The sequence below is a fragment of the Blennius ocellaris genome, assembly GCF_963422515.1.
Source record: "Blennius ocellaris genome assembly, chromosome: 20".
Lineage (NCBI taxonomy): Eukaryota > Metazoa > Chordata > Actinopteri > Blenniiformes > Blenniidae > Blennius > Blennius ocellaris.
The window spans coordinates 18,919,570-18,945,426 of NC_137669.1; the positions used below are offsets into that span (position 1 = coordinate 18,919,570).

The 25,857-nt window shown below is 42.3% G+C and overlaps 2 protein-coding genes across 2 annotated transcripts in view; one reads left to right on the forward strand and one right to left on the reverse strand.

Annotated features, from left to right (window-relative positions):
- Positions 1–1,827: 1,827 nt before the first annotated feature.
- Positions 1,828–18,666, forward strand: LOC308144511 (uncharacterized protein). The gene is made up of 9 exons (XM_080515635.1): positions 1,828–1,845; positions 5,836–5,941; positions 10,715–10,933; positions 11,088–11,228; positions 14,225–14,380; positions 14,526–14,683; positions 17,043–17,177; positions 18,048–18,180; positions 18,386–18,666. The coding sequence occupies exons 2-9, from the start codon at positions 5,842–5,844 to the stop codon at positions 18,610–18,612; spliced, it is 1,269 nt and encodes a 422-aa protein (XP_080371761.1). The 5' UTR covers positions 1,828–1,845; positions 5,836–5,841; the 3' UTR covers positions 18,613–18,666.
- A 3,494-nt stretch (positions 18,667–22,160) lies between these two features.
- Positions 22,161–25,857, reverse strand: part of LOC308144883 (chloride channel protein-like) — a gene marked incomplete at its 5' end in the record, with an annotated part of 36,086 nt that continues 32,389 nt past the window's right edge. The window contains one exon of the mRNA XM_080516140.1: positions 22,161–25,157. Within this exon, the coding sequence (XP_080372266.1) occupies positions 24,582–25,157 (576 nt within the window). The 3' untranslated portion in view covers positions 22,161–24,581. The remainder of the gene's footprint in view (positions 25,158–25,857) is intronic.

Sequence of the window (25,857 nt, forward strand, 5' to 3'; positions counted from 1 at the left end):
GAGCCTGCTTCAGAATTTTAAATGAAAAGTATAGTTCAGGATAAGACGCCACAGAGTACACTGTGTTGTGACTATTTCTTATTATTTTCATTTACTCTATTAATTATTACAGATTAGCTTCACATTGTTTTACTGATTTATGTAGATTATTGAGGAAAAACTGGGTGATAAAAGTTAAGATTTTTTTTTTTCTTTTTCCCTGATCTGATTAAAATATGTTTCTTTGTCGCGGGGTCTGTCCGAATTAGTCCCGCGGAATCTCTGTGTGGCTTTGTTAAATCCCTCTGCCATGTCTTTGCTGCTTTGTTAGAGCGGGATTATTCCCCTTCCTCATTCACGGGCTTGGGAAAATAAACATCTTCAGACATGAATTTTACATCGATACTGCGGGGGGAAAGTGAAAGGAGCCAGAAGAAAGACTGAATTAATTCCAGCTTTCGGTTTTGTGGTTTCAATTTGCAGAGCGCTTCTCTTATATTTGACACCAGATGAGAAATGTTAATCAGAGCCTTTAACCAAGACGGCCCCAAATTCACATTCATGTAGATCTTGTGGTTTGAGTCTCTTTTCCCAGCAGCTGCTGATTAAATTCTGAATGGATGCAGAAGCGGAGGCCAAGCTTTTCCTCGATGTCTTATCACAGTGGCACACTCCGTTTGGTTTTTATCATGAGCTCAGTCTTTCCAACATCACTAATAACAAGGGGAGAATTTTTTTTTGTCAATATCTGAGAAATACAGTGTAAAAGCTGCACCAGATGAGATTTCTTTTATCTGTATATGTAACTGGTTACATATACATCTCAAAGTCACATTTTCAGTTTAGCTTTTTAATTTATTAGGTGCAACATACTGCATATGTCTGACGACTTCCTTCATCAACACATCCACCTCAGTGGTATCACATTTCACCTCCATTCAATCACTCCAGGCAAACACAGAAGTAAAAACGTCTCCAGCAGATGTTTCTCATGCAAACAGGGTCCAAAGCTCTCAAAACTCACATCCTATTTGTGCATTATTGTTCGAGCACAATTTGAATTATCATGCTTTTTGCAGGATCTTAGTAAATCAGGCTCTGGGAGTGCGTGTGTCTCAGTTTGGCCGCACATCAGATTTTCTGTTGCCCCTGGCAACAAGGTCACAACTGAATGGTATCCCATGGTTACCTAAACAACCTGGTTCGTGGGGCCGTGAGGATGGACAAAGACAACAGGGCAGGAGACAACGTGCAGACACAGCGACACACACACACACACACACACACACACACACACACACACACACACACACACACACACACACACACACACACACACACACACACACACACACACACACACACACACACACACACACACACACACACACACACACACACACACACACACACACACTCGATTACGCAACGTCCACGTTGCAGCTCCCGCTCCACACAAACAACTGGCCCACATGCACACCGTCTCCGAACTCATCTGCTGACTCGGCGCCTTTAAATGCAGATGAAATGTTTCCTAATCTTCGATTCGATGTTGCCATAAAAGACTCACTTTCCACAAAGTGAAAGTTTCATTTGCGTCGTCTCAAACAGAAAACGTCAAGATTAGATTTTTTTTTTTTTTTGCAAGAACAAAAAAGATTTTGCTTCAGTACTTTGAAATTAATGTGAAACTTTACATGATTCTTTAATAAAGTCCAGTTACTTTGTCCCGAAACCTCGTCATCCCCCTTTAAATCTCCACTTTTCTTCCCTCCTTCACTGCACCTCCCTTCACCGTTCTCCCCCCCTTTCTTCTCCCCCTTCCCTCAGCCTGGCTGTACCGAGTTTTCCTGGGAAGGAATCAATGTAAGTCTCCTTGTTTGAATTTATTTTTGCTCTTTCTCTCTTTTTCTCCTCCTGTCACCCCCCCGTCACTCGGGCTACCTGGACTTTATGTACGTAAGTTGACATCCCACTCGTTTATCCGTTCACCTTCTCCCGACACGCTTTCCCCCCTCTTATCTTTCCTCCCCCCTTGCTGCTTCTCTCTCTCTCTCTTTCTCTTATCCCTTTCCTTCTTTCCTCCCCTCCCTAAACTCCTCTCCCCCGTCCGTCTCCTCTCTTGGCCCTCTGCTAATCTACTGTACTGCAAGCTTCATATATACACAGAGCCGCAGATAACAGGCTGTAATAAGCTTATCTTATCCGCGGCTGAAGCCTCCGCACTAGTCCCAGTTCTTTCTTTTTTTTTTTTTTACCGGAAGGATGGAGAGCATCACGGCTCAACTGTTTCTGAACCTTCAGCAGAATTTATTTGCACAATGCACATTTTGGTTCGACTCTGAGCCGCCCGCAGGCAAAGTAATCTCGTGCAAGACACATTTCTGGTTTACGCCGCAGAGGTCTGGAAAAAAAATTATTTTATACAGAGACAATCTCTGACCTGAACACTGAGCAGATTTTAAGGATTGAAGTGAGAAACCCTGGAAGTCGGAGCCATTTGTAGCCAGTCGAAAGTGTTTACTTGGTGTCGGAGCACAAAACAAATAGATAAAAGCACACACCTTGGTATGTCTGTAAACAATCTGTGGTATGATTGTGAACTATGATCTATGAACTAAATCTGTGAACCTCCACTCAGACAGAATTTCTAATAGTCACTCGCTTTTCCATCCGTTTCCTTCATTAGGATCGCATTATTTTAAAAACTATACATTTTCAGCAAATAAGCCAAGAAAACCTTATATTGGAGTTTACAGAACTTTGGATGGCATAGACTACTTTTCTTGAAATAAACAAAAGAACAACCCAGGGTGTCAACCTAATGAGGAGCGTCAATCACATTCTTACACAAAAATTCATAGTTTCTTTACTTGTTTAAATTTGACAAAATATAAACGGCAACTGAGCCACAGATTTAAGTGTTTGCAGCTCTTCTACAGTTATATGGAGTAGAAAAGAAGATGTCAACGGAGGAACTGGGCTCCTCTGCTGTGTGTCTGAGCGCATGAGGAAAATATACTGGCAGATATGAGAGGCTGTAGAAATAAGTGTTGCAGAATCTCAAATAACAAGCCGAGTCCTGAGTTTTAGCTTATGAATGCTGAGTCAGCAAAACAAAGGGAGCTTCCAACAAAGTACCGGAACGTCGATGATCCTCTAAACTTCAACACTGCTTGCGTGGGACATGATCGGTTAAACGGTTTGATTTGTTAGTTTTCTGTGAACTTTCAGCACAGAATCATTCTAGTAATTGCAGCCTCCATCACGCTGTGGTCTCATGTTGGGAGCAAAGCCTCGACGTTGCTCCGGCTCTCTCGTTGGCCCCGTTTTAAAGCTCCACTTCGCTGACCAGCCGGTCGGTAACCCCGTCTGTCTGCTTTGTTTGGCAGAGCAGCGTGGGTTAATGTGAGCAGCGGAGAGCCGACGCTGCTGGGAGCAGTGAGACTCCACAAAGCAGTAAATGAGCCATAAAAAAGTTTAACTACGAGGGAAAGGAGGCTAAAAAAAAAAACGCCTCACAGACGAGTGTGAACAATTTAACCTGACGTTGCATCGCTTTCTTTCATTCATTCCTTGCCATTTTTATTAAAAAAAAAAAAAAAAAAATGCTGATTGATGCACCTTTTATCAGGGATGCTACTGAATATCGAAATATGTTGCTTTTGTATTATTTATGAATCTATAGGATGTTGGACAGTTTATGTGTTAAAAAAAGAAGGAAAAATGCAGTTTTCTGGATTTTTCAGGGGAGCAGATGGATAAATGTGTTGAAAAATATAAGAATAGAGGCACAATGCTTGAATTGTGCAGTGTGCACTGAAAACTGGCATGTCTGTTGTACTGAACTGCATGTATTTAAACTCAAACAATGGAGGAAGATTGGAGCAAAATGACTCTTCGGCTGTACGCAGAGAAAACGCAACACATCACATAGCACTGGGATGACACTCCACTTGCACACCGCAGAGGGATCCGATGGAATCAGTTTGACTTTACAGTGTAATTAATGTGTTTCAAGTCCAAATAGTACATCACATCTGTCTGTGTGGCTGAGTACATTAGCAGGTCTCTGTGTCTGGGTTTGTGTTGGTTTGTCACCAGTTCCTTCTAATCTGTCCGGATTAAACACTCATTTAAATATTGAGGTGGTCTGACTGTGTTTGATGCATCAGTTTAACTTTAGACTAATAAAAGGAAATAGAAACACCTGGAAACATCAGTTTCTTTTACCAATGTAATCATCTAAAGACACAAATTGAGACACTTAAAGAGTTAAAAAAATTTTCCCCACTGTAAACATGGTTTGCTTGAATTCTAGTTTTAGGATTGCAGTTTAGATTTTGTGTTTCTGATGGGATGTTTTTCTATTATGAAGTACATTTTAGATTTATTGCTGTCTTGGTTTGAGTGATTTTTAATCTACTTTCACACTTAAAAACATTCTCAAATGAAATGATCTGCAAGTTTCCATGTAAAAATGTTGTGGGTTGAATTTAGACACATTTTTGGTATCTTTTAGATTCATTCGTATAAATAACAAACACACAAATAATTTTTTTCAGGACTCCGTTTTCGACTATTTCAGTCAGATTTTCGATGAGTTTTCTAATAATTTCAGACTAGTTCTTAACTACCAACCTGATTTAAACCAAAACTGGACTTTTTGATTCGGTTTAGGTTTATTTTAGTTTTAATTGGTTCTTTTATTTAAACAGATGTTAGAATATCTTAGTTTTCCTTCCTTTTATTATTTTCAAAATAGTTTCAGGCTCATTCTTGATGGGGTTCCTCTGAGCATGAACTGTTTACAACTTGGAATTCTGAAACTTTTTTTTTTAACCTTTTTTGCTCATTTAGACAAAGTGCAAACTTTGTTTGTGACTGTACGTCAGCAGGATTTCATCATGACTGAATTTCAAACTATTTCATTATTTATTTTTTGGGAATTTTGGACTATTATCAGACAAGTATCGACATTTTTAGGATGTGTGTGTGTGTGTGTGTGTGTGTGTGTGGTTCCATAACCTGAACAATCACTCTGGTCAAAAACATTTTGGGAGAAATTACAATAATTTGACTTGATGTTTATGGATTGATTTCACTGCCTGTTTTCCACATGAAGTCTCTGTTGTTTAAAGAGATATTTCATTGTCAACGTTTCACTGAGCTGAAGAAGCAGCAGGTGGAAAAATGAAGAAACCTGAGACACTTCAGTTCTTCAGTATCAATACATTTACTTTGATTTCATTAAAAAAAGAAAGGGGGAGAAAATAAAAGAGTAACTGGGTCATTATTTGTTGGAACAATTATCTTATCTAACACACAGGAGGAAAAAAAACGTTTTCCCTCCAAACTGAACCTATACGTTTGTGTGTTCATTGTTTTCTACCCACAATTCACAGCTCTGAACTGCTGCCTCAAGTTTTTCATTATGCTAAACACCAACCTCTCCTATTTAAAACGAATCACCTCTCAAACATTTCCCCCGCATTTAAACTGCAGCTCAATTCACTCCATTTCAATCGCTGATCCCTGTTAGCCATCCACAAAGTGCTCCAATAATTAACCCTCCTTTCTTATTCCCTCCATTACAACCCCCTCTCTCTCCGTTTCCCTCAAACTGTTTCCTGAATCTTGAATCATCTGCTCCCTTCACCTCAATTTCTTTTATTCCATTTTCCCTTTCCTTCATCGACTCCTATTATGTCTTTTTACCCTGGCGCCTCACTATTTTTTTTTGTGTTCCGTTTTATCTCATCTCCACCCTCCTCCTCCTCCTTACATTTCCTGTATCCTTCATCTTTTCTCTTCTCCTCCCCTTCTCTCTCTCTCTCTCACTCTCTCTCTTCTCAGCTGTCCATGGAGGACACGACTTCCATTCTGCCTCGTCTGAAGAGGAAGCCTCCTAACACCTATGGGATCGGTGCCCTGGCTAAGTCCTCTCTGTCAGGTGTGTCAGGTGTGTGTCTGTGCTGCTAGATGGTAAAACAGCCCCCATGTTGCCTCCACATGCTCCGGAGTGGCGGAAGCGAGGGGTGAAGTTGTTGTTGAGCTCTGATGGGGGCTGTAAGTTGTTTCCCCCCCGCCCCCGACTGTGTAAAAAGATCATTTTGGTGGTTTTCTTCTCGTGTGTCACAGCAGTTTGGTTTAGTTCAATTTTAAGGTTTTTACCTTGATTACAGCACTAATGCTGTTTAGAACTAATCTTTTTATTAATGGCCACTACTGTATCTTCCATCTATTTTATTACACTGTTCAGTTCACAACCATTTTAAGTAAGTAGATGCAATTTTTTTTCAGGACTGTGCTTCAAATCTTCTACGTGTCAGTAAGTTAAAGGTAAATATTGTAGCGTTCAAGAAAGAGGACGACTTGCGGTGGCTCTCAATCCAGTGGAAACTCAGCTGCAACTTCAACGGCGACATAAATACAACATTTATATGGTTTCTTGGTTAAATATTGGAAGTTGACAAAAAGAAAAGAAGTAAAAAAGGATGCAAAGAAAAGATGCTTTTGTTGGTGTCATTGAGCCGTTTTTGTCCAGAAAGGACTCAAATGATTATGCACAATAACTCCAGCAAGTTGAAATAACTGACATAAGGACCAACACTGTGACAGGCTTCAGTCACACTGAAAAAGAGCATACTTAAAATATATATAAATATTTAAATGTGGACCTACTGTGACCCTAAAATGGTTTGATTATTCTGTTTATAAGTAATTTGTCTGAAGAACAAAACACTTTGTAGGGGACTTTTCACTCACTACAACTTTAGAAAAATACATGAAAGTGAAGAAAAGTTAACTTTTTTTATTTAAAGTCACTCTTTCTAGTGTGTTTTTTTCCCGAGTTATTGTAAGTCACAGTCAAGTATGGGAGCGCTTCTGATCAAATCTTGAGGCAAATGAAAATTTTTATTTCACAAAATGAATACTTATTTTTCTATTATGTGAGTGCAACACTTTGAGATTTGCTTGTTCCACTTCGCCGTTCAAGTTGACACACTTGAAGAGAATATAAAATGATCTTTTTAAGTTTGTCATGAGCGACAGATTTGATAAATCAAGAGCTTGTCTCAACAGACAACTTCACTCCCGAGCAGGATGAGGAGGAGGTGGAGGTGGAGGTGGAGGAGGAGCTTGGAACCAACATGGCCGCCCCTGTGGGTGCCCCCCCCCCTCCCTTATATATATCACCCCCTACGTTCCCCCCTTTCTCTCTTCCATTGATATCAACTGCAGACGTCAATGACAGACTCACTTCAGAGTCATTGACGGGAATTCAATCAGACCTTTGATTTCAGAGAAACTAAAGTAAGTGAGATTTACTTACTTTGATGAGCCACTGAAGCATCTCCACAGGCGTGTTGGGACCTGCGGTGTGTCGTACTGTCGCAGGGCTGCTGCTGCTGCTGCTGCTGCTGCTGCTGGTGATGGTGGTTTTGGTGGTGTCGTCTGGTATTTGTGGCTATTTCGTGCAACGTCGTGACCAGTGTTGTGCAAGTTAAATTTTAAAAGATCCTATCATCTTGTCTTCTTTCTCTACGAGTTACAGAAAACAACAGCTCGCGACTTGAGAAAGTTATTCTTGAACACTGCAATGTTTTGAAAACAATATCTGTTTACACAGAAACGTTGAAAACAATGTAGTTTTCATGTAGGGCCACCGGGAGGTGCTGTTGGTTGTTTTCGTAATGAAATCACACACACACGTGCTCGCAGAGCTATAAACATTAACGACGGGACGGTGATGTGATAACTTAACTTTTGGCACTTTGGTTTGTTACCAACTAAATTACAACTATGGACTTATTAGTTATCAAAGACCAATAGGCTCATTATTCATGAACAGCTGGAGAGCTGCGGTCTTTCACTTCATGCTCTCTAATTGATAAATTATATTTCATTCGAGAACTGCAAACTTGCAGATTTGACTTCAGCTGAACTTAATGAGTGAAAAAGTAATTAAACTGATTATCCATTTAACTAATCATTACAACAATATATCTATGTGGACATTACTATGAACCCGTTTACATGATGATTGGTTTTGAAACGTAAAACTTTCATTGCATCTTGCGTGTCTGTTTACACGACAACGATGGTCAGAGCCACTGAAAACACACCTTTTTGATAATGGCTCCCAAAGTAGGACTTTTTGAAAACACTCTGACTCAGTCGACTTTTAAAAAAGCGCAAACGCCACTTTCTGGAATCGCTTCGTCTCCGTTGTAGGCAGTGGAAATGCTACTGTGCATGAGCACTACGGCCGCAGTAAATACTTGTTCTGCATATTTGCGAGAAGACCGACAGAACGACGTTTCCCCCAGAGTGCAACAGTCACAACACTGGTCACGACGCCACGCGGCTGGTGCCGTCTGTGTTTCGTGCTTTGTGCTCTGTATCGTTTGACGCCTCAAAGTGTTTGTGTTCGTTTCTGTCGTGTCTGGTGCACTCGTGTAACTTTTCTCTCACTTACCAGTGAATAGAATATGTAGAATATGTATTTGAGACGAGCTGAGACCCCCAACACCCTCCTTCATCATTCATCCCTCATTCTTTCGATTTCTATTTCCATCCCCAATTAGGCTCTGCAGGGAGTGTTTGATTTTCGCATGAGATTGGCTCCCTTTGTCTGAGGGGGGGGGGGGGGGGAGACTGAGTCTATTTATAGCTCAGCCTGTAACTCGCCCCATGGACCGTGGGGGGGAACAATTTCCAAAGTGTCATCTCTGTTTGTTCATGCCTGCTTGATTTTAATTTAATTTTTTTATCGATCAGCCTCTCAGTGCCCGTTTGACTCGGTGAATATTTCCCCGCTTTGAGTCGTATATTTGCATCTTAATTGGGTGGAGACGTGCTGTTGGACAAGGACTACTTTAAACTCGTCTTTAATTATGTGAAGTTTAATGAACCTCTTTTATTGCATTTTCTGGGAGATGACGAATGGCTTTCGTGATTAGCGTGGGCTCGTCGGCGTTTCTCTGGTCCTCCTTTAAGTCGGCAAACTATCGGAGATAAAACTTCAGCTGATCTGATCACTACAGACTCGTTCTGTGGAAGAAAAAAAACCAGCAAATCTCCGGATTTATGTTACGATTTATTATAATTTTGGTAAAAGAAGCATGTTTTTAAAATAATTTATTTATCAAATCCTGTTTTTTTTCCAGACGTGATTCAAAATCAACTCTCTTAGTCAGCATATAAACACAAACGCATACAAACACCATGACAATAACCCCACAATGCACTGAGAGAAGGACTTGAACAAGGAGTTTTCTCACTGTGAGACCAGATAAGAAATAAAGTACATCTGCCAAAAAAAAAAACCAATAGTGAACATATCTGATCATTTAGTCATGTTATTACACACAGAACAAAACTGATTTTTGAGAGAAGGAGGTGTATCTTAAGCTAATTCATACATAATTCATATTAACCAAATTACTGGGTGAAGATTTAAGAGCAAAACACTTTCAGTGGGAGAGTTTAAGATTTGTTTCACCTCAAAATTACTGCGCAGTAATTCAAAGAAATAAAAAATCCATGTTTTAAATAATACGCTTCTACTTATATTGAAACCTGAAAGACTTGCTTGCGCATGAAAACAAATAAACTTGCAAGCTGTTAATGAACCTGAGGCGATTTAGATGTTCTCCAAGTCAAGTGAAACGTATCCAGCCGGGCTCAAAATCTGTATTTGTGGAAACTATTTGGATTTAATCTTCAGTGAGAGCTGCAGCTGCTGGATTAACCTGTCGCCGAGACGTCGCAGGAAGGAAGAATGCGACATGCGGCGTGAATTAGCACACACATACGGCACATAATGAGCCATTCTGAAGTTTTTATGAACGCTTGAATAGGTTCTCATCAGGAACCGGGGCGAAATCTCACACAGAGCATCCCGACACACAACTCATCATCATCCTCATCATCCTCAGCATCTGAGAAGCACGCGGCGATGTGACTGATGTGACGGGAAGATGACATGGCGGCTGCGCTCGTTTTTACATAATCGGCATGCAGTAAATAGCTGACATGAGACAAATTTAGAGAGATTTGATGAGGTTGCTGATGATGTTTACAGCAGATTTTCTACACTGCTTTCACAGAAGCCTAAAAACCGGTTGCGACTTAAAGGCTGGAGATCAGTGTAGTACTGCTGAAGTAACAGGAAACTGGTGCATAATGCATCATTGCTAATTACTAAATATCAAAGCAACTCAAAAAATAAGATTGAAAGTGAAAATAAATAGGATATAAACTTTTTTTTTTACATCAGATGACTGAATCTGATTTAAATTTGATAGCAATAAGTAAAAAGCTATGGAATAATGTAAAGTTAAAACCACAAGTGTCGGGAAGATGTGACAGTTTACAGTAAAAACAAACACTTCAAATAAAAGCCTCTGCATTTATCTTCCCAGCTGGCTATGGCTGAAGGCAGGGGGATATATACACACCTACAGGAAACTTCAAACTATTGAAAAAAAGGTGCAAGTTTGTTGTCATAACCATCAGTCTCAAAACTACCTGAATTCATCCACATGAACACATTATCTTCACTGTCAAATCCTCCGTTATGGTCTCCCGTAGTAAACAGCTCGTCTGCATCACCCACACCCTCATTATCTTTCTACTTCCTTCCCCGAGCCTCGGCAGACGTCCGTAGAGGCCAGAAGGAGTGCTGACACTGTGTGTGTGTTGCTGCGCCCCGCGTATCTCCTTGCAGGTGTGTCTCGCTCCATGAAGGACAAGGTGACCAAGCCCACCGCCATGGCCCAGGGTCGCGTCGCCCACATGATCGAGTGGCAGAGTTGGGGCAAGCCGTCCGCGGGGCCGATGGGGAGCGCCGGCCACACCAACCTGCAACGGGAAAAGGAGAGGAGGCTGGAGAACGACGCCTACAGTGACCTGAGCGACGGCGAGAAGGAGGCTCGCTTCGCCGCAGGTGAGGCCCCGGGTTCACACAGAGTGAGACTGTAAAGATTGAAAGGACCCGGTCTTCTCTTCCCGTTTCACTCTTCCCTTCCAAGTGTCTGAATAAACATGGCGTTCTAGAAGTTGTTTGCTTGCTGCTGCCTCTCATTGCTCTCCGCACGCAGGCATCATGCAGCAGTTTGCGATTTCTGAAGCAACCCTGTTTGGCTGGAACTCGATGGACGGGGAGAGCATGGGCGCCGGCTCCAACCAGGGCAGCGTCGCTCACCTGAGTGAGGTCAACCAGGAGAGCATCACCAGCAGAGGTACCGAAGCTTTACCCAGCGTCAACACACCCCGAAACCTGGGTGAAACTATTTTACTGTTGAAGAGAAATAAGTACAAATCTTTAACACAAGGACAAATCAAGCCAGCCTCCAACTGGTGGTTATGACTCCTACTATGGCGAAGGCCTGTCTCATTCTGACAACTTCTCACTGGCTGGATTAGTTTGATATGGAAAGGAACATCGATTGTTGTGTTGCTTGTGAATGTCCACTTTTTTTTATGCTTGAATGTGTTACTTTAATCGAAAAACAAGACTTTTATTCCTTTTTGTACTGCCACTGATATAGTTCACCACCATCAGTGACAAGCACAGTTAAAAAAAACCCACAAACAACAATACAGATAAATGACCAGATACTTAAAGATAAATGATAAAACGACTGAAGTACATTTTGTCAACAGGAGTACTTTAGCACAATGGCAGCCGAGAATAAAACACACACAAAAAAACAAAACTGTAGTTTTGTTTGACAACTCCAGTTAGGCTTTAAATATGAGCCAACGGCTGATGAGTCATTCATGTTTGTACAGCACAGCAAAGCCAATGTGTACGCAACACCAACACAGTTAAAGCACAGCAGAGACTGCATCCTCACGGCAGACCTGCCAGGAGCATCCGACACGCCTCGCACTCCCTCATATGTCTGTGGACCGCACAGTAAACACGCTCCGGCTCTGCATGGATGAGAAGTCCTGTTAGAAGCTAAAAACAGCCGCTCCGGCCAGCTGTAAAGGACTTTTGGAGGGCGGAGAGGCGAGAGCGGGTGCACAGCTGCACATTTGTGTCCCTCACTCCGACTGGGCACTTGCTCCAAAAACTTTCAAACGACAAATCCACACGACAGCCTGTCGTTCCTGAAATATCAGGACACGCTCTGACGGGCGTGTATATTGCAGAATGTACTCGCCATCTAAATGACAAGCTGTTATCACATGTGTGAAGGTGAAAGGACTCCACTATTTCTTTTAACTCGCATTAATGAAATAAAAACAGTTGGAAGATGAGAACTCGTATTCTGACTTGAGCCTAAGCTGGGAAACTGTTTAGTTTAAGGGCACAAAGGGTGATGAGGCAGAAAGAAGGGACAAGAGCAGTTTTCTGAGGGAAGACTAGAAAACCCCGTCTGACCTCTGTAGTGATTGGAATAAAGCATTAAGCAACACTGTTTTTGTAACACCAATGACAAGTAGTTAACTCATTATTGAAGGAGCAAATCAGGAAGTGGTTACACGATGTTTCAAGTAAAAAAAATAATTTGTTTTTGTGTTTCCATTTCAGAAAAGTTTTGCGTTTCACAACAGAAAAGCTAAAAATGAGTTATGTGGGGGACTCACTTGCAATACCTAAACTGTGTGGAACTCGTTACTTCGATGTAGAGCTGCGGTCTCTCAGCCCACTCACAATCTGTTATGTTTAGTATCAGTGTCATAGCTGATATAGTTGTTTAATTGTTAGTGAACTAACCCAGTCTTCCTGTAACATTACCACAATTAGCTGAACTCAATATATTAATTAGTCATCAGACTGACTCACAGAGCTCAATGCCGCTCGCAGCACAAGGAGCATTTCAAGTAACGTCAGAAAAACTTTCCCAAATAAGAAGTTCAGTCAATAAAACGATGTTTGCTCTTTGTTAACTTCTCCAAGCGATGAGCTGCTCGCATTTAAATCAAACTACCTTTTTAAAGAAGTGTCAATTAACTGTAATCACAAAGTAACTTGTAAATAACTTCCACCACACGACAAAAGTGAACTTTAGAGTACTTGAATATATACATATAGAGCGTGCTGGTTTTACTGAGCCATCTCCTCGCTTGGGAAATGTCTTCTTTTCCCATACTTGCTGGTGTTTAGCAGAGTGCTGTCCAAACCCCGAGGGACCCTGTAGGTTAACACAAGGACTTCGCCCTGCTCTCATTAACACCACCATATGGGCTCTGCTGTGTGCTTCATCCAGCAAGCTACATTAACAAGGTACATCACTAATATAAAACTGCTTAATACTGACATTAGGACTGAAAAGACCTTTTTTGTTACAGAGTTTGAGTATTTTATAACTTTGTGGTTGTAAAAACACTGCAGAAAGGCTTGTCAAGGTTCTATTATATTTATTCAAGGTGCCCTTGGCAACATTTCTGTGCCAGTTTGCATTTTCTCTCTAATTTAGTGTCCTCTCGTAATAAAAAAATCATGCATTTGAAGTTAATTGAGAACCACAAGTTGTGACTTTGTGTGGTTGTTTGTCTCTTTGTCTTTGTCTTTGGAGCCACTGGAAAACCGACCACAGTGGACTGCAACTAACTCGTCTCAACCTCAGTTCGATAAATGGATGAATGGCTTTATGATGCCCTACGTCAGAATGATTCCAGTTTATGTTGCTTCATAGAAGCATAATGAGTAACGTTCAGATTTCAGCAACGCGTTTTCAAAATGATGCTTGTACACCTTTAAAATCTGTGAGCAGCACAATGACATCCCATGCAGTCAGAAGGAGAACTTTATAACTCCACAGAAATAAGTCCAGAGGCAAACCCAGATGTTATCGTGAGGCATCACAGCCAACTGCTCCTCCACCATGCAGCCTCAATCCAACCTGAATGTTTTTCAAACCAAACACAGCCTGGGTTAGAATTTATGCATCTCTTTCTCATGCTAAAAAAACAACAAAGAAAAGAAACATCATCAATGCAGCTGTGCGTGTAATTATCTCTGTCAGGGAAAACAAAAGTGACGAAATTAATGTCCCCATAAAGTACTTGATTCTTGCCTTAAATCTTCACATGACTCAAACAGTCTGATGCATCTTCATCTCTGAGTGAGTCCATCTGTCTGAAGTGGAGCCGAAGAAGCTGAATTTAATAGCACACTTGGTATTTAATTTGTTTTGGTGCCACACACACATTTTTGTTTATCCACATCGCTCCAGTATCCTTCACCATCTTTCCTCCCTTGCGCCCACCGCCTCTGCAACAGACCAGGTGCTCCACCACTCCTCTGCGGACGTCTGGCCTCACACGTACGTCTCACAGGGCCTGTACTGCCTGTCGTCCTCAGACGCCTGGGACCCCATCACCAGCCAGCCCTCGGGTGTGGCCTCGCCTGCCGCAGGCTCCTACATCATGGCTACAGGTCAGCACTCAGGATACGGGTCCATTTTTACCATGGTCACTTTGAGTCTGCTGTTTAATGTCTCTCTGCATCCGCCCAGATCAGTCTTCATGCATTTATTTGATAGTCTACGCAGCTGGTGTGAGAGGTTTTCTCTCCGTTCCAGGTGGCAGCAGTGGAGCAGGCGGTACACCCGGTGAGGGGTACGAGGGGACAGTAGGAGGCTACTTCCAGCAGCATCATCTCGCCCTACAGCAGCAGACTCAACTCCAGCATCTCCAACAGCTTCATCACTACCAGCAGCAGCAGCTCCTGCAGTATCAGGTCTGCCCTACACACACCGTCTATGAGATGTGTGCTGAGGGGGGCTTTCAGATAGCCGGCATTGCCACCTCGGCTTTTACTGTAAACACACAGCAGCAGAGGAGCTGGCAAAGCCGCGAGTGGCAGTGGAGGGAGTCTGGTTGGCGGCTGCTCAGGTGAATGTGCAGGACTGCGCTGCCAGAGTTCCAGAGTGCTCCGGTATCCTTAACCAGCTGCCAAGTTCCTGTGTGTGTGTGTGTGTGTGTGTGTCTGTGTGTGTGTGTATTCATATGGCAGCTGCAAAGACAGAGTTTCAATAACCCAGACAACAAGAGGGCCTGTTTTCAGCAATGTGAAGCTCAAGTGTATTTGAACATGTGCAGTGTGTACATGTACATCCTTTTTAATTGCAGAGAATCCGTACACAATGCACCGTAACACTTCCACAGGATCCCGTTGGATGAACAGTCTGGAAATGAACATTAAATTGCATTGCAGTAAAACCATTTAAATAACAAATTATGGTAATTCCCCTTACTTTTGGCAGCACCACATTATTAAAAAAAAAATTTGTAAAGCTTTCCAGCTACTGAAGCTTGAGTAGACTCAGTATAACAATTCTGATCTAACTTATGACTACATAAGGAAAGACATCCCACTCTATGCAACATTAACATCAGCCTATATCTTCTGTGTTGGTGCTTTTTGTTATTGTTATTACGATGTAACTAAAGCTGAACAGAGCAGACAGCTTAGCTATATGAACAACAATTAGACGGGTTTCAATGAGTGGGACTGTTACGAGTAACAACAGTTTAAGTTTTCCAAGTAACACGTTTTCATTTGCAGTCACAAGTAAAAACCACTTTTGAATCAAATGTTACCTCAGAAACTTACACAACACTGTTCATTTGAAACCATTATTTGTCCTGAAGTAATGCAACACTGGCTTTGTGTTTGGTCATTCTTAGATAAAAAGCCGCCGGTGATGTATCTTTTATCTGTTTAGTGTAGCTTGATGCATCATTCGTGTCCTTATGTGAACCGATTTTCAATTTCAAACTATGATCGCCTCCAGAGGCCAAAGTGTTGTCGATGTCTTCCTGATCAAACAAACAAATTTAATGAATGTGCCATCATAAATTGCTGCAGAAAGCCTGATAACCAGCCATTCATTTGAAAGGAAATGGCAAAAACCAGCCAGGGTTCAGTTCTACCAGCCTTGCCCTTGTGAAGGCGGCATTCGTCTGTGACGTACAGCAAGAAGCAGCTCTGGCCCGTCAATTCTAAATGGGAAACCAGTGTAGCCAGGCAGAGCCTCGACTGACAACTCTGACAGCAGCAAATGGTCTCCCATTTAATCAAAAGACTACATATCTCTCCATTCTGGTCACAAAAAAGCTCAATTTTTCATGGCTTCGTGTCCTGCATGTCAAAGACGTCCTTCTGATGTAAATCAGCTGCTGAGTTTCAGCTCTCAGGCTGCTGGAAGCTTTTCTGCAAATGAAGGGAGTCATGATGAACTATGACACTCGGGGAGTTTTTTTTTTTCAGCTCCGTCGGCTGCTCTTGCATTGGTGCATTCTCAGAGCTCATTAAATAACTGAGGGTTATGAAATAATAACTTGAAAAGGTCAGGGACCGTGTCTTAGAAGAGGTGTACTGAGCCGAGACCACAATGGGAATAAGCTTGTTAGCTTTACTGCGTGTGTGTATAATATGGTTTCCTCTGAGAAGGAGACTATTGGACGTTTCACATCACATTTATTCTAAAGCCTTACCATCAGTCAGTTTTCTGAAGCATCGTACACACAAGCCTGATTCTTTTCACTGCTGTTCTCTTCAGTTTCCTCTCGAACTGATTATGTGAAGATGTATCAGGAGGAGCTGGTAAACTGAAAGACGGTAGAATTTGGGACAAACTTAAATAGTGGATGATTAAAACGCTTTGTCTTTGTTTTGTCATGATGCAGCTTTAACAACGTGCGTGTACTTGTGTGCGGTAGCTTACTGTACCATTGTTGTTCTTTATTAAGCCGCTCAAAATGTCGGGAGCTGTGGGCGTTTTAAATATTCTAGTAGGTGGCGATATTTTTGTTCCTGGAACTGCCGCCTCGCTCACGTCTCCATCCGTCAAGCAGCTAAGCTGCAGCTGACATTAATGGCTGTACAGACAAGTGTAAATGTGAGGAAAATCGGTACTAATGGAACGAGTTGTCCATTCCAATGTCAGCGTGACCTCGAGATGTCACAGCGACGAGACACTCTGAAGACATAAAGCCTTCGGATTACACCTACCACGCTTCAAGAAATGTGGCCGTTCGCCGTTTGATATCCGAGTTTCGTCTTCACTTCTCCCGTTTCTCCACTGTGTCTGCAGACGTTTGACCCCAGGCTACACAGTGCCTCCCATTCTCTCCAAGCCACCCCCAACAGCACCATCCACAGCCTCGGGCCCCCCACTCACCCCCGGCTGGCCGACCTGTGGGGAGCGGCGCAGGTTGAGGCACACCAGGTAGGGGCTCGCCTGCTGAATCCAAATAATGGGATTACTGTGGCTGTAGACGAGATGACGGTGTAATACGTTCTGACAGAACAGATATGACAGTTTGCAAGGACGCAGAGCTGCGTGACTGCATATAGAGTCAGAGGGATAGAGGCTGTCTTCAGTCACACAGTAACTGAGATTAACACGGTCACATCATGAGCATGACGGCATGTCCCTCCCGACTGTGGGAAGTTAAGGGTTTTTTTGTTTGTTTTGTTTTTTTAAATATCAATAATGCTCGCATTGAATTCTTTAGTATTCTGCACCTGAAGAGGCTTCTTTGTGTTGTACATTATGTTTTGACATTCTAATTTTTCTTCCTATGGATGTGGCTTTGTTTATATCAGCAGGCCTAATTAGCACACATCTGTAGAGCAGTGAGTGATGAGCTGCCAGGGAAGCCGGCAAGGTAGGAGACAGGGTGGAGGTCTGCATGGAGCACTGCCAAGAGTCTGCATGACAGCCTGAAGTGGGTTTGATGGAGTTTGAAAACAGACATCTGTAATACAGCCTGGTTTGTCAGAGTGGCATGGCACAAAGTCCGCAAGTTTACAGCTCGAGGCATTTGGATTCAGCATCCGTGTCTGTTGCACCAACCTGAGTGTGTGTCCTTTCTCCTTCAAGCTCCGCGGAGGGAAACCCAACCGGGTGCGGAGAGCAGAGCTCATTTTTCCGTTTGTGCATCTTTCATTCTTCTTTTCTGTTGCCTGTTATCAGGAGTGCTGGAGCTCAAGTGAAGGACTGATGATTTGAAAACGTGCAACTTTGTCGAATTCCCGTCCAGTTTGAAATCGGTGCAGAAGAGCACCGCGAGTCAGTGAACGCATCTGCTTTCAGGTGGAGATCGTCGGGCAGCTGAGTGCACAGATGGCAGACATGGCCGGAGGCGTGGTGGAGACGGTGGCCGAGCCCGAGTCCGAAGGCATCCCTGAGCAGCATGAAGAGGAAGAGGAGGAGCTGACGAAGGCGAGTTCAATCAAAACACTTTCCAGGAATTTCTATGGTTTGCTTTTTTTTTTTTCCCCCCAAGCTGAGACATACAAGATGAAAATGAAGTCTTGACTGTGTTTTAGAAACAATCTTGACTAAACTGAGCTTCTGATTTTCACAAAGCTTCACTTGCATGTGACGAGGAAGGACTTCAGTGTCTGAAACGATCCTTTCTTAACAGGTAGAAGAGGTCACATTAACCCTGGAGCCGGAGCCGTGCTCTCTGACTCCGTCGCCCCTGAAGGAAGACGCCTCCTCGACCAGAGGCTCCAGTCCAGGACTGCCAGCACAGACGGGCGAGTCCAGGGCGGAGAGAATACCGTTCGACGTCACGCCCTGCGTCGTACGGTCGTTGGAAGAGAAGGAGGAGGAGGCGGAGGATGGTCCCATCGTGGTGGTGGCCACCAATTGAACCATGCGATTATGAAAACCTCTGACAATAACGGGAAATGAATACTCCAATAATCAATCCAGTTATTATCCCAAAACCTTCCCTCTCCCAAGTATTTACAGACTCTGAGGCCCAGGAATTCCGGACGACTTGCTCAGATAGAGACGTGGGATGTAATGTACACAAACTTAATGCCAAGAAGCTCTTCTAACCCCAGATTTAGTGCAGGAGATCATGTGGAATATAACATGTGAATACGAACAAGCGACATTCAAGAGGAGAGACTTGAATTCAGTGACTGCTGAAACAAGCTGTGGGAAGACGAGACGGATTAACAAAACGTTTGGACCAAAGAAACCGGACAGGAAGTCAAACGGGCCACAGCCGTCACGGATGGATGTGAAGCTCGGAGTAACTATTTAAAAGAAAGCAAACGGTAGGACAAGGAGGAGAAGAAAGACAGGGTCTATTTTAAAAATTCATTGCAATACAACAAACATGGACACACAGAATTTGCAAATAAGTCAGAGTGTGTGGTTCAGATTGCTCACAGCGTCAGAAGAATTTCATGGAAAATTCCCGCAGGCTCAAGGATAAATACTGGATCAGATTTACAGAATTAGCGTTAAAGAGATTTGAAGGGGGCAAAATCCCAGAACTGGAGCAATCTGAAACAGACACCTGGGCTTGTTGGCAAACACATGATCTGGACACAATCAAAAGAAGTGCATGCTTTTTAACAGTGACCTAGCCCTAACAGTATAACACAGTATACAAAGTAATGGTATATCAAATTGCTTTTTATAATAAATGAAAAAAGGCCAATAAACTGATATGTATTTGTATGAATGTAAGACTGTATGTATGTATAGTATGTATGTTTGTATGAATGTAGCTCCGTTTGTGTGTAAAATATATATAGATATATATATTCTGGGAAACTAACTTCTCTCGATGCTGTTGTGTTCCAACATTGGTGAGGACGACAAACTAAGTTTAGTTACTTGCTGGGTGGCACAGTGGTTCGGTGGTCCGCCTTGTTTTAGCTATGCAAAGGTGGGATTTCAGGGGTACTTCCTCCACAAGTCCAAAGACATGGTTGTTTGATGAATTTGTGCAGCCTTATCTAATGACCACCAGGAATACTCTTAACCTTTGCTCTACAGCCTCGCATCGACTGGTGAGAGGGAAAACAAAGGCCTCGTGCACGGTCGCACAATACGAGGACGCGAACAACACTGATAAGAGTGTTTGTTGATGCGTCGATGTACATCACCGGGGCCATTGCACAGCTACACCTGTTGGCTGTGGTGCAGACTGTTTAACATCACACACACACAAACAGTTGAACCATACAAAAGTACATGAGATCACCTCGCAGACAAGCTAAGTAGTGCAAAGATGATTCCATTCTGTATGCCCGACTGGAGTTTTGTAGTGTACTTGCAGTCAACACTTGCACTGAAACCTTCTGATCCTCGTTGATTAAGCCGAGTGGAATCGAGTCGTCACTGAAATCTGAAGGCAGAAAAGTGGCCTCGTCCATTTGAGAGATATTAACTCTCTTTGGGAAGGATTTCGGTTCATTTTAGTTTGAGAAATTCAGTGCAGAGGCGTGACAAAAGTGTTGGGAAATTTGAGGTGTTACAATTGACCCTGTTTTCCTCATTGAAGATATTCTATCACTAACAAGTTAGAATTCACCTGATTCATCTTCACTCCCACGTTGGAAAAAAAGTATTATTGAAATAATCTATTTTCCCCTTTCTAGTTTTCTTACTTTCATCATTTGATCTTTTGGTGTTAATTCGCTAGAAACCAAGCGGATAACAACAGTCTGGGTTGGCCGTGAAGAGCAAAGACTGGATTAGTTGGAAGAACCAGAGACTGGAGGAGGTTCAGTTCTTCAACATTACGACATCCGTCTCCACCGTCAACCAACTGATTGTGACAAACGCGTCTCGGAATAGATCAAAACTTAATGGAGAAACAGCTCTAACACACTACAACTGGACCTTCTTAGTACGTTTTTTTTTTGTTTTGTTTTATTTTGTTAAAATATAAAGTCACAACTCTAAATAAACAAAAACTGTCAGAATCAGGTTTTTGTCAAAATTTATGAGTGATGCATTTCATTTGTTTCATGATGAACCCAGATTTCAGGATCTTCAGGTGTGTGTAGTTTTTTTTATTTATATATATACGTTATTGATATTAGCTGATGCATGTTACTGGTTTGCATCGTGTCTGGAACACACTGGCTTAAAAGAGGATGTTATATAAATGTTATGAAACATTAAAAAATCTTGAGAGGCCTTTATCATCAGGTTTCCAAAAGATGTTGAGCTGCAGTTGATGGAGGGGACGGTTTGCGCCTGTGATTGAGACCCTGATGCCCTGCTTGATCTGATAATCATCTGTCCTCTATTTGTCTTCCTGTTGTTCAGAGATATCGTCCTTTAATTCCTACAACATGCAAGACACGCATATGATCGAGGCGTTCAACAGAAGATGACACTTGGCTGATGAGGAAATTTATCAAAAACAAATTAAAGCTCCTCTTTCACAGCGGAACAGACAATACTAAAGTGTTATTTATGTAACGTTTAAGGATAAAACAAGTAGGATAGTTTGAGTTTTCTCTAAAAAAAGTGCCTTCAGACATTGTTTTTGGCATTAAATAAATTAAATAGAATTTCAACTATGTGACCACCGTCATAATATCAATACTTATTGTTATACAGTGGTCATGAAGAGTGTTTGTTGTTTTTGCGCTTACCAAATTACTCAAATCAGTTTGTGTTGTAGGTGAAAACTGTGGGAGTGCTGCTAACGCTAGCATGAGCACAATGAGGAACTCTGTTACCATTTTCCTAAACTCCTGCATCCTGGTGCAGAAGGACCTCTTTGTTTGTGGACTATTGCAAGGATGTGAGGCCAAGTTTACGCAACAGTTCATGTGAAACCGCATCGTTTTTGCAATTATGTTTCAGATGTTCAATGTTTCGTTTGAACACAACAAAGTTTTGAAAACAATGTCTGTTTCTATGGGAACAGCAAAAATGCTAAAAGAAATGTGGTTGATCTTCTCTTTTAATGAGCCGTCTGCCAGTTGGTTTCATGGCTGCTAAGATGTAATGATTGAGGGAGACAAGTAGGCAAAATATATTTGGTAAGGTATAAAACAGTTTGCAAATGTGACATGAGGCAAAAAATGTGAACGAAGGAGTAAAATTAATTAAGCAGAGCAACTGTCACAATACTATCATGAGCATGTTATCGATGCTCAACCACCGCTTCATTAGAGGAAATTCAATTTTCATTTACATATCAAAGAAATATTTTATTACTGGAGTTGTATTCTCACTTTACGCATCATCTTTGACGTTTGAGTTCCTAAGCATTTCCGTCCTACCTTGACTGACTTGAGACGAGCCTGCAGATTGAAGTTGTGCCGTTTTCCCTCCGTGCCGGTCGTCCGTTAGAACACCTGGACAAGTCAAGACCACATTTCACTTAACACTTTATTCAACTACACTATTCACAGTTTTACAAAGTTTTGAGACAGCGCTGGGCTCTAGTAAACAGAAATAAATACGGACATAATCCTCAACAAAAACACAACAAAGAAACGCTGCGCACTCAGACCTGTACAGAGCGAAACTCTCCAAACACACACGGACAGGAAGAGAGTTCTAGATCTGGAGGTTTAAAGACTTTGAAGCACCTGAGAAACTGAGTCCAGGAGATGAGAAGGAAAGAGGAAGAGGAGCGAGACGATAGATGAAGATAGAACAGCATTTCAAAATATTGAGTCATCCATCCAAAATTTGTCTTGCAGACAAAAAAGGTGCATGAAACATCAAGTGGGGATTTAACTCTAAAGCAGATTTAACGTTAAAGCTGCACTGAGTAATTTTTTTAATGATAATATTAAAACTATACAAGTTTAAATTGTAAATCATTAGGAAGAAGGTGGAATCCAAACAACTACACATATAGGATCAAATATCAGAGTAAATTTCAACATTTGCAAAAGAATAAATAAAAAAGAACTTGTGTTTTTTATTTATTTGCACACTAAACATCAAACTGTATTTTCAGTTATAAATCTTCATTAAAAGTCAATAAGATTCCCATGAGCAGCGTGGAATCATCATGGCAGGTCTGTGGTAAACAGATGTAATGATGATTGATCGTTCATTACAATAATTGTAATGTAATAATTAAGATAGAATTTAAAATGCCTCACTGTCGTCATATGTCTGTGTCTCAATTTAAGGTGTAAAGGCTTTGTGTGCAACTTGAACAGTACTACTGGTCTAATCTGGGTTGCATCGTTCCGATTATGGGGAGGGGAAAAAAAAAAAAATCTGTGGTTCTGCCGTCGTCAGTCGCCCTTAACTGCACCATCTATCAACTTAACCGTGATGAGATGAGCTCTGAGGCTGCATCCACAAGGTCAGCAGACAATTTGGAGGTCGTTGTGGGGCTCTGGCCAATCTTCCACAGTGGACTGAGCAGCTCCATTAGTCTCCTGCTACCCAGATGGTCTGCTGCCAGTTTAAAAAAAAAAAAAAAAAAAAAAATCAATAGCGCCTGTTCCCCGGCGATAAAAACCCTCTTTTAAAGACAGAAACGATCAGGTAACACCGAGGACTGAAGGGGTTCAGCGAGTTCGCGTTTACTCAGCGCAGAGGTTTTTCCATTGATTTGTGATGTTTTGCTAATAAATGCACAAAGATGGTGGAAAGCGCTGTGGACAGAAATGTAAAGGACGTGAAACTACAGTCAGTCCAGCTTCTGAACAGGTGGAATCTCAAAGAGTCATCGATAAAGAGCTGCAAACCAACACAGCTGCACAATACTGTACAACACACTGTGATGTGTTTCCATTTTTCCATTATGTTCTTTACAGGCGTTGTGGCTTTCACATTTGGTTTGCAGCTTTTGCGCCTTTTGCATTTGTGTAGTGGCTTTAGCCTTTTTGTATTTTCATTCCTGTTGGGCTTTCACGTTTGTGTTACGGCTTTTACACTACCTTTTGTGGCTTTTGCATTCATGTTTTGGCATTTGCGTTTGCTCACTGGCTTTCAGCTTGCAGTGACAGTCTGACAATATGTAGGACCAAAGACAAATGATCTAAACTTTTGAACTAAACTCGGTTGGATATTTTCAGCCTCGCCTTGTATTAAATACTTTTTAGTTTCAGATGTGGAGTCTTGCATTGAAACGAACATGAATTCACCAGTTTTTAATTGCATTATGGTGAAAGAAGAAACTGCTTCCAAATGAAGACAGAGTGAGGACTCCCATCAGCGTTGCAGCCTTGCAGGTTTTTAATTGAACTGCTCTGGCCCAGATGGTTGTCAGCGGGACGGACAGTCGGCTTATAATTGGCGCCGTGTGTGTGTGAAGAGAAGTCAGACCTCGGCTTCAAGGATCGGTAGTGAAACAAACTAACATATTGCAATACGTTGGCAGGCCTGCGACGAGACAATCAGACGGGAGGACATCATCCGTGTTTTCGACCTTCTGATGGAGACTTTTTTGAAACCAGTCACTGGGAAAAGGGTGCGTGTATTATAGTCAGTGTCTCCTCTCGCATGTGTGCAGAATGCAATGCTGTTGCAATGTCGTACACAGATCTCGCATGACTTTCTTTTCATGCCAATAATTACTAATATGATACTCCGGGAACTTTAAATACTTTGGCAACACCCTGTGGATGTGAAACATGACACAATAGAGGAAAAGTATATATAAAAAAACAAAAACAAGCTACGTATACAGAAGTTGCATGAAGGCAAGAGAGGGAGGTAGGGGTGGAGAGTGTGGAGATGGCAGAATCTCAACCACAACAGGTAAATAAGTGTCCAAAGACTGAAGCAACAAATTAAGAACAGAGAAGGAAAAAAAAAAAAATCTCACACTGTTAAAAAAGTTTTCCATTATATAAAAAAAAAACATCACCCTCATTCATGTGTAAGCTAAACCATTGGCTCATCGTCGCTGTCCTCGTCCTCCTCAAGGAGCCCCTGTAGGACCCTCAGAGTGGAGAGGGAGATGGAGGGAGAAGGAGGAGAAGGAGGAGAAGGAGGAGAAGGAGGAGGAGGAGACGGAGGAGGAGTGGTGGATGGGGAAGGGACGGGGGGAGGTGTGGATGAGGGAGGGGGGGTAAGGTTGCTGTTGTAGCTGCAGCTCGGACTGGCAGAGGCTGCCGTGCTGCCGCTTCCCACGCTGCTGCTGCAGCAGCTCGCCTCCCTGGACACGCCCTCGATCCACACCTCCGTCTCATTCAGGTAGTGGTGGTGGTGGAGGTGGTGCGGGTGGAGGTGATGGTGATGGTGGTGGTGGTGGTGGTGGGGGGGCGTGGGAGGTGGGGCCGTGGGCTCGGGAACAATTTGAGGTGAAGGAGGGGAGGTGGAGGATGCAGAGGACGGAGTGGTGGAGGACGAGGGTGGAGGTTTGGAGACGGAGTTGTGGTTGCTGATGTCACGGAAGCTGGCCAGAGGAGGGCGGAGCCGCACCCCGGAGCGCGTGGAGCCCTCGATGGCTTTCTGGAGCTGGAGTGGTGGGGTGAGAAAGGAAAAGGCTAAAGATGGAATGACGGTAAAGATGAGTGAAAGAGAAAAGACACGAGAGAAGGAGACGCCGATGGAAACGGACTGAACAACGTCGACCAAAGACAAAGGGGAACATGAAGAGAGCGCATCGATTATGTTAGGAGAATCAAAAAGCTTTGTTGGAGCCAAAAAAACTATTTCGTCAAGTTCCATTAAAAGCTGAGACAGGAAGGAGAATATTTTTTTGAGACCCATCAAAAATAGATAAATGCCAAGACTTATCTGAGTTTCAACAGTAAGTAATTCCATAATAAGAGGTCTCGATGGACTTGATAACAATTTACATAAAGTCCAGCCAGGTTATTTTTTTATTACAGGAAAATATTCTGTGTCAGTACTGAAGATAAAGATGGTTCTCGATCCACTCCGACACAGTACTGTACCAAAAATCTACATACGTGCATGTTGATATGACGCCCGCAAAAAAGGATGTATGAATCAATCGAGCAAAGAATAATTTTTTTTTCACATTTTAAAACCTTGTTGAATCAATGCTTTTAGCCAAGTATGTTTTCCTGATTTCTTACCAAAACTGTAAATTACTGTACAACCTTTACTCTTGACCACAAATGTTAGTTCCCACTGGTGAATATCCTTATTAAACATTAAATTACAGTGAAAACATTCACTGTGTGAATGT

What these genes read in the sequence shown, in the direction of transcription:
- LOC308144511 (XM_080515635.1), top strand. Translation starts at nt 5,842, where the DNA reads ATGGAGGACACGACTTCCATTCTGCCTCGTCTGAAGAGGAAGCCTCCT. An exon ending in CGCAGGTTGAGGCACACCAG is followed by an intron (nt 17,178 to 18,047) that starts GTAGGGGCTCGC and finishes ATCTGCTTTCAG; the next exon opens with GTGGAGATCGTCGGGCAGCT. An exon ending in GGAGGAGCTGACGAAGGCGA is followed by an intron (nt 18,181 to 18,385) that starts GTTCAATCAAAA and finishes CTTAACAGGTAG; the next exon opens with AAGAGGTCACATTAACCCTG.